Source organism: Fringilla coelebs (genome assembly GCF_963513975.1).
Source record: "Fringilla coelebs genome assembly, chromosome: 1".
Lineage (NCBI taxonomy): Eukaryota > Metazoa > Chordata > Aves > Passeriformes > Fringillidae > Fringilla > Fringilla coelebs.
In genome coordinates this window covers 143,918,573-143,932,461 of record NC_140028.1, presented here as the reverse complement: position 1 = coordinate 143,932,461, position 13,889 = coordinate 143,918,573, and the positions used below count along the sequence as shown (strand labels likewise).

Sequence of the window (13,889 nt, the reverse complement as noted above, 5' to 3'; positions counted from 1 at the left end):
TATGGTCAAATGATTTCTGCTCCAGTGCTTATGGGGGTTTGTTTGTTGGGTTTTGGGGTTGTTTTGCTTTGGTTTTGGATTTTGTGAGGTTTCTCGTTGGTTAGTTTGGATTTTTGTGTATGAGTGTTTTGGCTTTTTTAGGAGGATTTAATGTTTCTATTTTGCCATGAAGAGACACAAAACCACAAAGAGGAGAAATAAAAAGATAAACCACTTTTTTGGGATTTGAGGCTTAGCTTTTAATTTCTGCTTTACCAAAAAATTATTTCATGACCTCAGTAAATCTGTCTGTGAAGCAGGGGCATTAGCTCTCCCTACTTTGTAATGGCTGCAGGTAAATGAATACACCAATGCTTGGGAAATGTTCAGATATCATTACATAAGTATGCCAATAGAGAGGCAATTCTGTAGCTCCAAGGAGACATTCCTTTATCAATTATTCTGGAAATAGTTTTATGAAAGGGTTCAAGCACAGCTGAATTACATTTTTAACCATAATCTCTTATATCTGAAATATACCTTTATACAAATAGAGTTTAAATGTATACGCCTCAGGAAGTTTTTTACTTTTTGGCAAAATTCTGAGGAAGTTCATTCAGTCCTGTATTTAAATCAGTGTTAGATAAATAAAGGTGCTGCTTTTTTGAATTAAATTTTAAGGTTAAAATGTGTAATGACTAAGTAATTTCTTACTAGTTAATCACAGTAATCATTATTTGCAGCATTATATACACTCAAAGTACATCTTCGAGCACTCGTACTCCGATTTTCTAAAATTAATAATAATTCTTTTAAATAATTATCAAACATCTTAGTTCTTTTGGTTATCAATTACAAAGATTCAAACAATTGATTTTTTAGGCCAGCAAATATATGAATTTTTATTTTATACAATGTATATGTTTTTTTTACTTGCAGCTTCTCCCCTTTCAGCACTGCTGAACCACAACTCTCTGGCACTAACCCATCACTTAACCTGTTTCTTTTCCCCCTCATGATTCTAAAAAGGTCTTTATTAGCCCCTTCTTTGATGCAAAGATTCTGAGGGTTTTTTCCCAGAAATCTTTGCTTTAAAATGTATAAAAATACCTAAGATGTGGAGATTTCTGTAACCACAGTGTCTGCACAAGAAGTCTACCACGAAAATGAATAGAACTACAACACAAAGAAACAGTAGCAACAGAAAACTCATTAAATTCCCCAATATATCTGTCATAAATTTCTTTCTCCCCCATCCTACCCACAAGGACCTGAATGTCACATTGGCCTGACAAAGACCTTAGCAGCAGGTAGCACCAACCCCATCTGAAGCCCTCAGAGGCCAAGTCAGGAGGAAGGAGAAAAAGCAATTCCATGAATCTTCAAGCCTGAAGATTCATGAAATCTTCATGAGATTTCTGCAACAAGAAATACAGCCACAGCACAAGTGTGATGGCAACTTCCTAATTCTTACAGCCTGTCCAGCAGGAAGTACATTTGGGTCAGGTTTCAAATAAATTCTCTTTCTGTGATGGGTAAAAAATTTTCTTGGTCAGATGAAAGCAGCACAATTAAAATCTCCCATAGCTATTCAAATACAGGCACACACACCAGAGCAGCAAAGTTCTCCTTTACAACCTCTGAGCTTTAGCAATACCAGCCATGTGCTATCTTCCAAATCCAACAAAACCCTGAGCCTCAGTTTCTGTAGGAATGCCAACAGTGCAGTGGGTTTTTCAGGGTTTTGGGTGCTTTTATATGAGAGGGGTTTGCTCCAGCTTCAGTGGAGAAGGGCAGGCCAATTCACACATGATTTGAAGCCTCTGCATTTCTTGACTCTGTAGCTAAGATAAACCAATTCTCATTAAAACATGTGCATGGCTATTTGTTATTTTCCATACTGCATCCAGGTTTGGTAGAAAGGAATCACAAAGACTGATAACTCAGCATTTTGTGATTGGTAAAACTTTCATAAAGCTCTTTCATAAAGTATGTGGAGAAGACCAAGAAAACCAAACACAAAATCCCACTAGCTAATGCTTAAGTAACAAATGCCACCAAGTGCCCATTTCCTGAACAACTCTTTTCAGCTGAACTAAAGTGAAATGTTCTTTACAACTGTAACCCTCAGGACACAGACACACCAAACTTCTGATTTGCTACTATTTATTTCCTGGCAGAGTCACTATCAGCTGGCTGTAGATACTGCCTGTATACTGAGAAATAATTCTAAGTTAGTGATGAACTTCAAGTGCTTCAAAAATCACCCACAGCAGCTCTTGCAGTAAATGGTAGACACCATAGGAATTTTGGTCAATCACATGTTTTAAGTTTACTGGTGTTATTTCTGTCACTGCTGTGTCAAGCCTCAAGCTGACAGCTGTTTGAGCAAGGGAAATAGGAAAAGAGTTACCTGCTTTAAGTTGTGTGATGTTTTATTTTACAACTTTCTGCATAACTGTGTGTGTGGTGTCTATTCAGTAATTTTGAAGCTCTGTTTTATTCTGATAATACAAGTGGAAGATAGTAGGGCAATTGAAGACTGAAAGTTTTTAAAATATCATCATGTGAATATACAAAATAACAATTTCAGAGTATAAGGAATATTTTAAAACCTCTTTATCTTTTATCTTCCTTTGTTTTACACTTGGCCAGAGACCTCTGATGTCAGGCTTGGATCCTAAATCCATGCAGGAAGTCTGTCAAGAAGCACTAAATTTCTGCAAGATTCAGCTACACTTCACAGCACGTAAGGTATCAAAGCAACCAAAGCAGTGTTACATCTCCTGCTCCCCAACAGCAGGAATGAAGTGACAGAGGTAAATATACACTTGAAAGAAAATTATTTTTAAGAAGGGCAAAGCCCAAAACCTGCAGTTCTAGGTAGGGTAAAGTACCTCTGTCTTGTGCTTATTTTAATTAGAAAAGGACAAGAAAGTTTAAAAGATCAGATCTTGCTGGAATTATTTAATGTGGGTTTGTAATCTATATATTAAATACAAAAATAAGGTACCAATCCTTATGGAAGCTTGCAATTAAAGTGCACAGCATAGCTATCTCCAATTTCAAGCGGTACAACCATATCAGAGGTAGCTCATTCAGTTACTTTTCCACCTTCTCTTTTCAAATTTTTAAATTTTATGAGTTTTTTTCTGCTTCTTGGGGCAGCAAAAAGTCTGGTTTAGTCTCTTGTTTAAATGCTATTTCACTAACAAAACAATGAATCAAGATAAAAATACTATGTCCCTCTTGCTTTGTCAAGAAGAGCAGTTCCATTTTATTTGCTTAGGATAGGGAAACATCTCCAGGATCAGTTAAAATTCATGGCTGATAACTAGTTTTTAAAATAATTTTCCTTTTCTTCTTTTTTTGACTTTCAATTATAGGTAACACATCTGACTCAATGTCTGTTGTTTCAAAATGCTCCTTAGTAAATAGAAGTGTACAGTTTGCTCCTATACGTGCTTCACTTCCAGATTTTCTCCTCTTTATCCCACTCCCCCAGGCTTCAGAGTACCCATCTCCATGGCAACACTCGATAAGGTTGGTGGGTGGTGTTATCACAGCAGGCTTCCCCACAGAAGGTCTCAGCCATATGGATTATTTATGAACTTGCATGACAACACCAGACCCACTGAAATACTTCTTGAGCAAGTTTTTGTTGAAAGCCGGTGATTCAAAACAGAGCATCCTCACTGCTGCCAGCACCCAGGAGGAGAGAGTGGAGGAAAAACAGCACCAAGGAAAACACCCTGATCCCTCCTCAGAGCTGCCTTGCCACTGCCTGAAAGCTCCTCTTGCCCCAGATAAATCACAAGTAGTGGATATAAGCCAGCCAGAATCTGGGAGGTTGTGCTTCTGACAAGAATAACAACCATGACTAAATGGTTGCTACAACTGGTGCTGTTGCCAGGAGTTGTTGCAGATTTGGTGCCCCTGAGGTATTCTCTGAACTAAACTAAAGCAGTTTGGCTTTGCACTATAGTCTCTTCACCTGATACTTTTCCTAAAACTTCAGTATATTTTTTGGCAAATTTTGCATTTATACTGAATGCACTTAGATAGCACAGACAATTTCTTGTAAAGGATTTCTGTAACAGCAGCCTAGTTCTTTAAAATCAAAGAGTCTTTTTGAGCAAAAGATATAGGGCCATAAAGGCCTGTTGTATGGAACCCCTATGTGCAATAATTTTAATAAATTTATCAAGTTGCATCTTAGAGTGAGACAGATTTTCTCTAGGAAAGGGAAAAAATGCTTTATTTCCCAAATAGGCATGTTTGTAGTTTTTGACATAGTCAATACTCAAAATTTAATGGTTGTGATTTATCTTCCCAGCTAACTGTACATTTCTAAAGCATACATATGAACCTTAACTGCTCACAGTAGGCTTTCCTTATCATCAATAAGTAGGAAATGTTGAGGAACAATTTACAGACCCATTATTAAAATCTGCTCAAAGATTTTATGAATTGCACCCTAAGCAGCATAAACACCAGCAAGAACTCACACTGTAGTTCAGCCAGGTTTCTGGAGCATAGTTCAGATGCAGAGTTTCAGATCTGCCAGTCAAAATGTTTCCAGCTTTATCCCACTCTTCCTTCTTCATCACATGCAATCCATCCCTAATTAGGGTAAAATGCTCCAGATCTGATGAGCTGAAGCATTTACAATGCTGAAGGTGATTAATTTTGAGAAAACTTAGAGCACTTATGATAATCAATTGGAGGAGGCAGTAAAAAACAATGTCTGGTCTTCAGACTGAGGGGAAACTTCAAAAATGAGAACTCAAAGAAAAAGGAATCCAAAATCCAAAATGCAAGAACCACATTAAAAATACTACCTTGACAGAAGCTTTGTCACTTGTCTTCCTTGGATACAAATTTTTAGATGCCGATTGGGAGAGAATTCTGAGATATTTAAGGTATTGCTGAAGAGACTTGGCCAAGTTCACATTATTTTCCACATCATAATTTCTTTCATTATTTTCATTCTGTCCCAAAGTCCTGCACAGCAAAAGCAAGGAAAAGGAAGTTACCAGCCTGTCCAATGTACAAAGTGGCCAACTAAAAAGCCACTGTAAGCCACTCTAGTTCAACACATAACAGGAAAGTCACTCAAAAGCTTAGCAACCAGAAAAGTATAGAAAATTCAATGGTTCAGCAAAAAAAAGTCAAAAACTCTTGCACTATTAACAATTTATTTCATGCAGCATAGTTAATGATTCTAGAGTAAATAAAATAAAATGTCACATCAAGGAAAAGCCATATTCAAAAGCAAAGAAAATGCCTGTAAAAAGAAAATAGACATGATTAGATTGCACCCCAAAGAAATATGAGATGGTTCTAAGATTTAAAAAACTTGCTGAATGATGAGATCCAAAGCCAATTTGGCCCTGCACCAATGTAAAGAATAGAAGAAAGACTACTGGATATGCAGAAATAATGGAGCAAGTAAACTCCAGTGAAAAGCTTGAAAAGGGAATAATGAGATGGAACAAATATCTCTTCTGATCTTCTCACGTGACTGGGATTCACAGAATAGTGGTGTTTCCTGAGTAGTTTATACAGATTTTGGTGACATTTGCAAAGAAAAGCTAGAAATGAGATTAAATGATGGCAGTGTGGAGGTGTTTATACGGGATTCAGAGTGCTGTGTGCAATGAATCTGAATTATTACCAGCTGTCCTCATCTATCTCAACAACACATAAATGGTGATGATAATTTAAATGTCAGCATCAGTAACTATTTCATTCCTTGTGCAAGAAAGCAGAGAGAAAACTCCCAACCCTCTCCCTTCCCCTGTGAGTGAAGCTGCTTGAGGGAAATCACCTTTTGGTGTCACCATTTCCTACTCACATGCCCACACACTTCCCCAGTGAAGAATTCCAGGTGGAAGAGCTTTACAGCTCAGTGAATGAATTTGACTTTCAACATCTCTGTGCCACTGTAAATAAAATTTTATTCTACCAGCCCACATCTTGGCACTAATGTAGAGGCAAAGGCTGAGAGAGCACCATTATATCATTTTCCAAAGCTGGGGTTTAATTATACTATTTTAATCAAAAATTACAAGACTTCCTTCCATGCTCACAGTTGTACCAAATGTGCATCCCTACTAATTTAACACTAATAAATGTAATTAATAATCTAATTTACTGTGGTGGCACCGCAACCAACAGTGCTCACAGGTTTGCTCACTTTGAAACACCAGAAAAATCCTCCATTTCTCCCCAGTGTATAACAGCAGGTTCCCATCAGGGACACACACTCTAGGAAAAAGAAGGGTTGTTGCACAGGGCACTACAGCAAACCTGATATAATTTACCATCAGTCTTGCTTCCTTCTCATTCTGTTTGCATTTTTTTTTCTTATTCCAGAGCTCTGAATTCTGCTTTCTGATGGAGTGTGGACATGCAGGTAACATTATCCACCTTCTTTTCAGCTTAAAGCCAGACCAAAACTATTCTGCAGTTTCAGAAAAACCTGGGCACTGTGCTTTCTGCTTCAGTAGAGATGAACTAATCCAAACAGGCTCTCTTCATAGGAAGGATCCCAGTTGCCAACACTCACCTTTCATTCACTGATTAATTCCAGCACCTATCTTCTGCTTTCTTCACTAATTTTAAAAGGAAGGGAAAATGAAAAAAAAGCAAACAAACAAAAAAAAAAAAAAAAAAAAAAAACAACCAAAAAACCAGACTGAATTCTGCCCCAAGGATTTCCACAGGAGCTAATGGGAACTGAATGCACAGAGAAAGGACAGGATTTAGGCTGGCCTTTTAAACTGTTATTTGCAATATATAGTCACTGTCACTGCTAGTAGAAGAAAAATCTGGGATCTAAGATTTCTCATTTTTCATATGGAGGCAATAATTGCACTCATATTTACACTCCATATTAGATGCAATATTTTATGCTATAAACATTTAAACAATTAAAATGTAAAAGACTACAAAGCTTTATGTTCCATTTGATGACAACTTTAATAAGATGCTATGAATACATCTGAAAGACATTTAAAAATTTTTGTAGTTCACCACTATATCACCCTGTTAACTCAGGAATGAAAATGTATTAACTAACCAATTATTGCTACTAAATTAAAATATTTATTTTAAATATGACAAAGTCATACTGGAAAATGGATGAAAGAAAAATATATAAAAGCAGTTGGTGAGTAGGAAAAATGACTATCAGATGAGTTCTTTTTGTGCACTTATTTGGAAGTATTTTTAGTTTTAATTTGCTCTGAAAGATGACTTTGCATACAATGAACTTAAGAGTATAAAGACAATACCACATATAAATATTTATCCACAGAAATAATTATGTATTTCCAACAAAATCTAGCATTTTAGAAGCTTTTTTTGCTGAAATATCTAAATCACTGCACCTCTGCTATTTCTGGAATGTTCCCAATTAATGGAAACCATGCATTTTAGAATAAATTTCTCCCTTTTAAATGCTGAGGGTATCTTATTACTGACTTAATGATGGTTTTATTACAGAAATAATACTATACCCCATTTCATACATTGAAGTTTGCTGGAAACGTTTGTGGTTTTGCCTAATTGCACCAATGAACACAACTGACATTTATTCCCTCTGTGCAGAACGGACTTTTTTCCTTTATCTTGAGCCCTCTTTCAAGAGAGGGTTTTTTGAAATTTAATAAGGACCCAGGAAATACCACGTACACTCCAGTTAGCCAACAAAGAAAGAACTTTCATCTTGAAATCAAACTCCCAGTTTCAGCATTTTTTTCGAGATGAAATCCATGTCTTCTGTTTCATCAGATTTTATATGCACTAATTTAGCCTAAGTCAATTTACCTTTCAAGTGTCTGAGTCTATTTTCTTGCTCTCACCAGCTCTGTGGGGATTAATGACTCATTAGTATGACTTCATATTGTCTTATTACACACGTTACCCTTAATAAAAGGTCTTCCTGACATAATGTTTCTTTGATAATTAGATACCTACTCTAAGTTGCTTTTTAAATCATTTAATTATTATCTGATAAGATTTTAGCAAGCACACTGAGCACACTGAACATATAACACACTTGATCAGAATCTACAAGACACCAGATTTCCTACTGTTCTCTGACCTACAAAACACATTGCAAATGGACAACCAGAAAAATCAATTAGTGCTTTAAACTGTTGGCACATAAGATAATGCTTTCAGAAGCACAGCTTGGTGACTGCAGAAAATCTATCCACAATAGGAACTGCTTTACGTGAACACATTTGAAATTCTGATGTTCTTGAACTATCAATATACAGAATGTTGCAGTTTTTTTCTAACACATAGTTATAGTTAAAAATGTAAACATCTAAAACTTGTTAAAACCAGGAATTCCTAAAAGTGAGCATTTGCTTTCAATCTAAACCTTAAATAATTTTTTAGGCCTTCTTATATTTTTTTATACGACTACAAATCTGGAACACTGCAGAATAGGGCCTTGATATCATGAAAATCTGGCCTATTTTGTCTTTCTCTCATGAATAAAAATTTTAGGTACTCTCTGAAAAAAAAATCCCCAAAAGATATTGAAAATCATTTCTGATACCATCTACTGAGAGTAATCCATTCAGTACTGACATTTTGTGTATCTAAGCAGTGAAAACATGTTTATGGATTCAACCACATGTTGTTATCACCTTTATGGTAATCTTTAGATCACTATCTTCTTTAGACATTAAGTTTCTACCTTACTGCACTTCTGAGTGGTGCTGTGATTTTAATAAATTCTTTTGAATGAGCAAATGTGAAATACAGAGTCAAAGTTTCTGAATTAAATCAAAACAAAATGAGGCAAATGCAGTTGAGGACACTGGGAAGCATCAATTACACAACAATTTATTTCCAGAAGAAAGCAATCTAGAAAAGAAATGGTTCTGCAGTATATGCAAACCACATACTGCAGTACATAAAGATCTGAATTCCAACATTCAAGATTTTTCCCATCAAGGCTAGAAGCTCAAATTTATCCCACAATGTGAAAGTTTTTCAAACAAAAAGCTCTTTCTCTCAATTTCACTACTTTTGAGAATGTATTTCTTAAAATCTCGTAAGAGAAAGAAAAAATTCTCATTTTTAATTGTTCTTAAAACTTCAATGTGGGGTTTGTGCGGTTGGGTTGCACTTAAAAGCCTGTAGGACAGAACAGATCAGGTAAAAGAGTCTCTTTATATGGTAACAGTATATGATGGGATAATTGCAGGTTCTATAACCATATCACTCTACACAATTACTGATGTGTCTTGCAACCAACTGCTGCAAAGTCCCCCCTCAATACCTTTCAGACCACGTCCCAACATTATTTTCTGCCATGGGAACTTGCAGGAATATTACCTTCCTGAAGAAATTTTGCAACTACCACTAGGAATCTATGGACTTCAAATCAATTATAGGTATATTTTGGAAGAATTTGACTTTGAAAATATAATTAGTCACTCAGGATGTCATTCAATGCTTAGTCCAGAATAAAATATCTCCTGTAGTTGAGCTACTATAAGTTTGCCTTTTTAAGCCAGTCATAGGTAGGGATGGCTGAACTGACACTAGACAGTGCATAAATTAAATGAAAGGCCTGATGTCTTGAATTCTGGCATCTTAATTAACAATTCAAAGTGTATTTCCTTAAATTGATGATTAACAGAAGAACAAAGTCCAGGGTTTTAATGCATTCTGTCCCCTGAACACTGATGGACACCTTTACCAGATAGATAGTGGCTTTTGGGATTTTTAAAATTCTGCTTCTGGGCCAACCTCTTTCTTATCATTTGCAAACCTTTCCAAAACCCAAGCAAAAACACTACAGAAGACTTACCTTCCTGTGTCAGATCCTTCAGATGCAAATACATCAGGGCGTCTGCTGTGGATTTTGTCAATGGTTGAGAGTTCCTGACCAATAACATGCTGGGTGTAATCATCTCGCCAGGTAAAACCTGATAAATAATGAAACAAACAAACAGAAACAGAGTGAAAAATAATGACTATTTAACAGCTTGGAAGTCTGGCAAAAATGTGTCCTAAATAAACAATATTAAAAAAAAAAAAAAAAAAAAAAAAGAAAAAAAGAAAAAAAGAAGCCTCACTCAGTTGAAACCCACGAGTCAACTACAGAATCTTCTCTTCTGTATGAAATTCTGTTTATGAAATTTTGTTAATGAAACTTCTTTGCAGTGGAAGGAAGACAGTAAATCATGCAAGAACATTTTGAAAGCCTTTGTTCTTAGCAGAATCTTAGCTAGTTGCAAACGAGTTTTAATAGATAAAAAAGGGTTATTTTGGACACCTATGGAAATTATCCCACTAGCTGGTGTCTGTTGTCCTTCCAATTCACAGCACACTGCCCCCTCTGTTTTCCCCATGAAACATTAAGGTTTTGAACACTAAGGAGCAAGTACTGCAAGTTTTAGTACAACACACACAAAGGTCAATTTAAGTTATATTTAAATGTTGCAACAAAGAACTTTTCAACAAGAGGCGAACGCAAATATATAGGCAAATTACAGTGGCGACTTGTTAAGTATTTGCACTTCCAATCTCTCAGTAATTACACCTGAAATAATGATATCATGCCAAACATAATTGTTACCTGATTTGCAATATGTTACAAGTTTTTTACTTTGTTACCTGATTTGTTACATGTTACAGTAACATTTTAGAGCATCGAATTTGCCGATGAAATTCTCTGTAAATATCTAATAACTACATATCACACAACTGAAGAGAATCTCCCTGCTGTTATGCCCTGTGCAGCCAAACACCACAAATCTCTCAATGAATATTTATAGCAGTTCCAGATATGGTTATCCTGGTAATATCTTCCTGTAAGAAACCACCTAAAGAAAAATCCTCTCTAGCACCAGATGCAGGCAGTCAGATCTGGTTGGTAGAAGCAGGAATGGAAGTTCCTAGAATTTGGAAGGAGGATTTCTGGTTCAGTCCCAATTCTGTGTACAAATTGCAAACTTCATCACTTCACCACCATCTGGAGTCAACATGAGGTTTTTTGGTGAAGACAGACCCTTGGGATGAAGTTAAAGCATCCTCAGCCTAAGCAGAACTCAGAACTTGGCCCCTTCACTACCTGGGATGGGTGCTTTATCCATTGGGCTCTTCAGATTTTTCCACTGCACTGAAGCAGAATTATTTATCTATTTACTAAATTCTAGAATTACAAAAGAAGCCTAAATAGGACATTTCTCTGTTCTGCCAAAGGAGACAATTCTGAAGTAAAAATGCAGAAGTAAAAATTATTTTAATATTTATCAAATTTTCATCCTAGAGAGGAGATACTTATTTAAGTTCAGTATATGTTTAGACAGAGCTAGGAAGCATTAAAACTATGCTGTTGACTTAGATTTAGACCAGATTTAGGGGGGGAGAAAAGAAAGGTCCTAGTTGGGCAAGATTTAGTTGGAACCAATGTAAGTATGCATGAAGGCTTTAACAGACCAAAAAAAGCTTTCTAACATTCCACTTGTGATCTTTCTTTCACCTTTCCTTAAAAATGTTATTTAAGTTTATTGAGGAAACACTTCACCTGAAGCCATATTAGATGTTAACGGCCTCAGTAAATGACTCCAGACACTTGGAAAGGGAAAGAATATCTGTCTCTATCTAATCTGGTTTTATTTCTGATTCATCCTTTTCAAATGCAAATATCACCTTTTCAAAGATGCCATGTAAGAAGATGGATTCAAATAGTTTCAAAAATCTAAATCTAAGGCTGCTCAGAACATGTTTTTATGTGAACACACATAAGTGAGTCACCATGCACCTATGCTTACTTTGATGTAGTATAATTAAAATGATTTTTAAAACAAAGGTGTGATATATTCCATACCTATTTATATATGTGTATATATATATATGTTCAAATTTACTTCTCTGCTGTCTAGCACAACACATTTCTGTTTGTTTTATAATCTCATGAAGGAGAAAAAACTAAGATAACTTTCAATTTTAGGAGAATGTGCAACATAGAAAGTTCAGCTAGAATACATATATAGTAAAATCATTAGCATAGCCTTAAAACTACTAATTCATGAACATGAGTCCAAAATTACTACAGTTTTACTCTCTAAGCCAATGCCAACCCTATTAAAGGCTAACGAATACACAACAAATAACAAACTTTGAAGAAAAATACATTTAATTATTCTGAAGAGCTTTTTTCAAATCAAAGCAAGAAGAGTTCATCCATGGTACCTGCATATAGATAAATTAATCTCTGAATACTGAGAAATACAGAGTTTTGTGCCTACAAACCCCAATATTTTCAGTAAAAGAGCATACAAAACCATCGTGATGCCTGTTCTCACTAGTCAAGTGATTGATATGTCTGTTGTTATCTTCAATGTATCTTTTTTCTACTGCTGCACTATTTTAACATCTTTTCCTAATGCATTTCAAACCAGTATAGATGCACCATCATCCTTAATGCTGTAAAAAATGTAACTACAGCACTAAAAAAGAGTAAATAGATGAAAGAAAAACAGACTAGTTGTTATAGAGCTAGAAAGAACTAGAATGCCCTCTCAGCTGTATCTCCAGCACTTTTAACTCACTTCAGTGATAGGACAAGACCAGGATGAAAACCACAATTTTTGACTAATTCAAAAATCCTCTTGCCAGTAATTCAATATTTCTGTCTCTTATGCAACGATCTCAGGAACTGCAGTTTCCCTAAAGTTAACCTCATGCCAATCATTTTCCAGCATTGTTTCAGTTTCAAAAAAATATCTCCCACACACTGTGCTGAATAAAACAGCTCATTCAAGAGCCATAATGCCAGGCTGACAGCTGCAATCAGAATTAAGGTTGAGAAGGAGCATATGACGCCGTATGGCGATTTCCTGTTCCCTTTGTCCGTGCCGTCACAGCCCCGGCCTGGCCACCCAATTATTGCGATTTGTGTCCAGCGGCTGAGCAGGATCACAGCAGCGCCCTTGTGCGCGCATTACTTCCATGTCACCGGCGGGGAGCGGCGCGGGGGACGCCCAGCCCCTGATTATCCATCCCCCCCGCGGCTGCAAGGCCCAGGCCTGGCTCTCCCAGCCCGAATTCCCACAGAGGGACAATGTCAAAGGAAGAGAAGGAGTCTGGCGGACACTGAAATGACGCAAACACTGTGACAACAGCAGCAGACACAAAACTGCTCTCGGTTGAAGGTCATTGATAGCAGTGAGATCCCATGAAAACAGCCACCGGTACAAGTTTTCCCTACATTGCCCACACCCTTTCCATTGGCATCATCCCAATGTTTAATTTCTTAAAAAATTTAATTGGAATTCCATAGCCTAAATGTATTTGAAAACAGAATGCCAGTACGAACACACTGAAGACAAGACATTAGTACCTTTGTCAAACCCAACTGGAAGGTCAAATGTAATGGAGGTCATCTGGATGTAACACAGTCTTTCATATCATCAGGTATCACCCCAGGTCTTTTATTTCCACATCACAGTCTATTTTTATTATTATTACTAGTAGTAGTAGTAGCATTATTACCCACAACTACAAAAATAATAAAATGGTTTAGGTCCCCATTATATTCAACACTTAGCAATGGCTATGTCAACAGAGAGTACACTTCTAATAATTAGTTGAAATCAAATCAAAAGCAAGCAGTTTAAATAGTGAAGAAAGCGGTTTCAGAGATTCACAGTGGTGAAGAGGTTAGCTTCTGTCTACAGAATTGAAATAAAAATTATTTTCAAATTCAACATAAAATGTCACTTAACCTGCTTAATTGCCTTTGCTGCTATAGCAGCTACAGAGAATTATTGAAAAATAGTCAAAATTCAAGTACCTATTTCCTTCTCCCAGCTGATAATTCTTCTAAGCAATTGCATTTTTTGTGTGGTTTTGACCCTGTTTTCCATTTTAGA

General features: G+C 36.3%; 1 protein-coding gene across 1 annotated transcript in view; it reads right to left on the bottom strand.

Moving 5' to 3' along the window:
- PTPRN2 (protein tyrosine phosphatase receptor type N2) overlaps positions 1 to 13,889 on the bottom strand; it is a gene marked incomplete at both ends in the record, with an annotated part of 628,010 nt that overhangs the window by 397,894 nt on the left and 216,227 nt on the right. The window contains 2 exons of the mRNA XM_084216229.1: positions 4,821 to 4,983; positions 9,818 to 9,935. Of these exons, the coding sequence (XP_084072355.1) occupies positions 4,821 to 4,983; positions 9,818 to 9,935 (281 nt within the window). The remainder of the gene's footprint in view (positions 1 to 4,820; positions 4,984 to 9,817; positions 9,936 to 13,889) is intronic.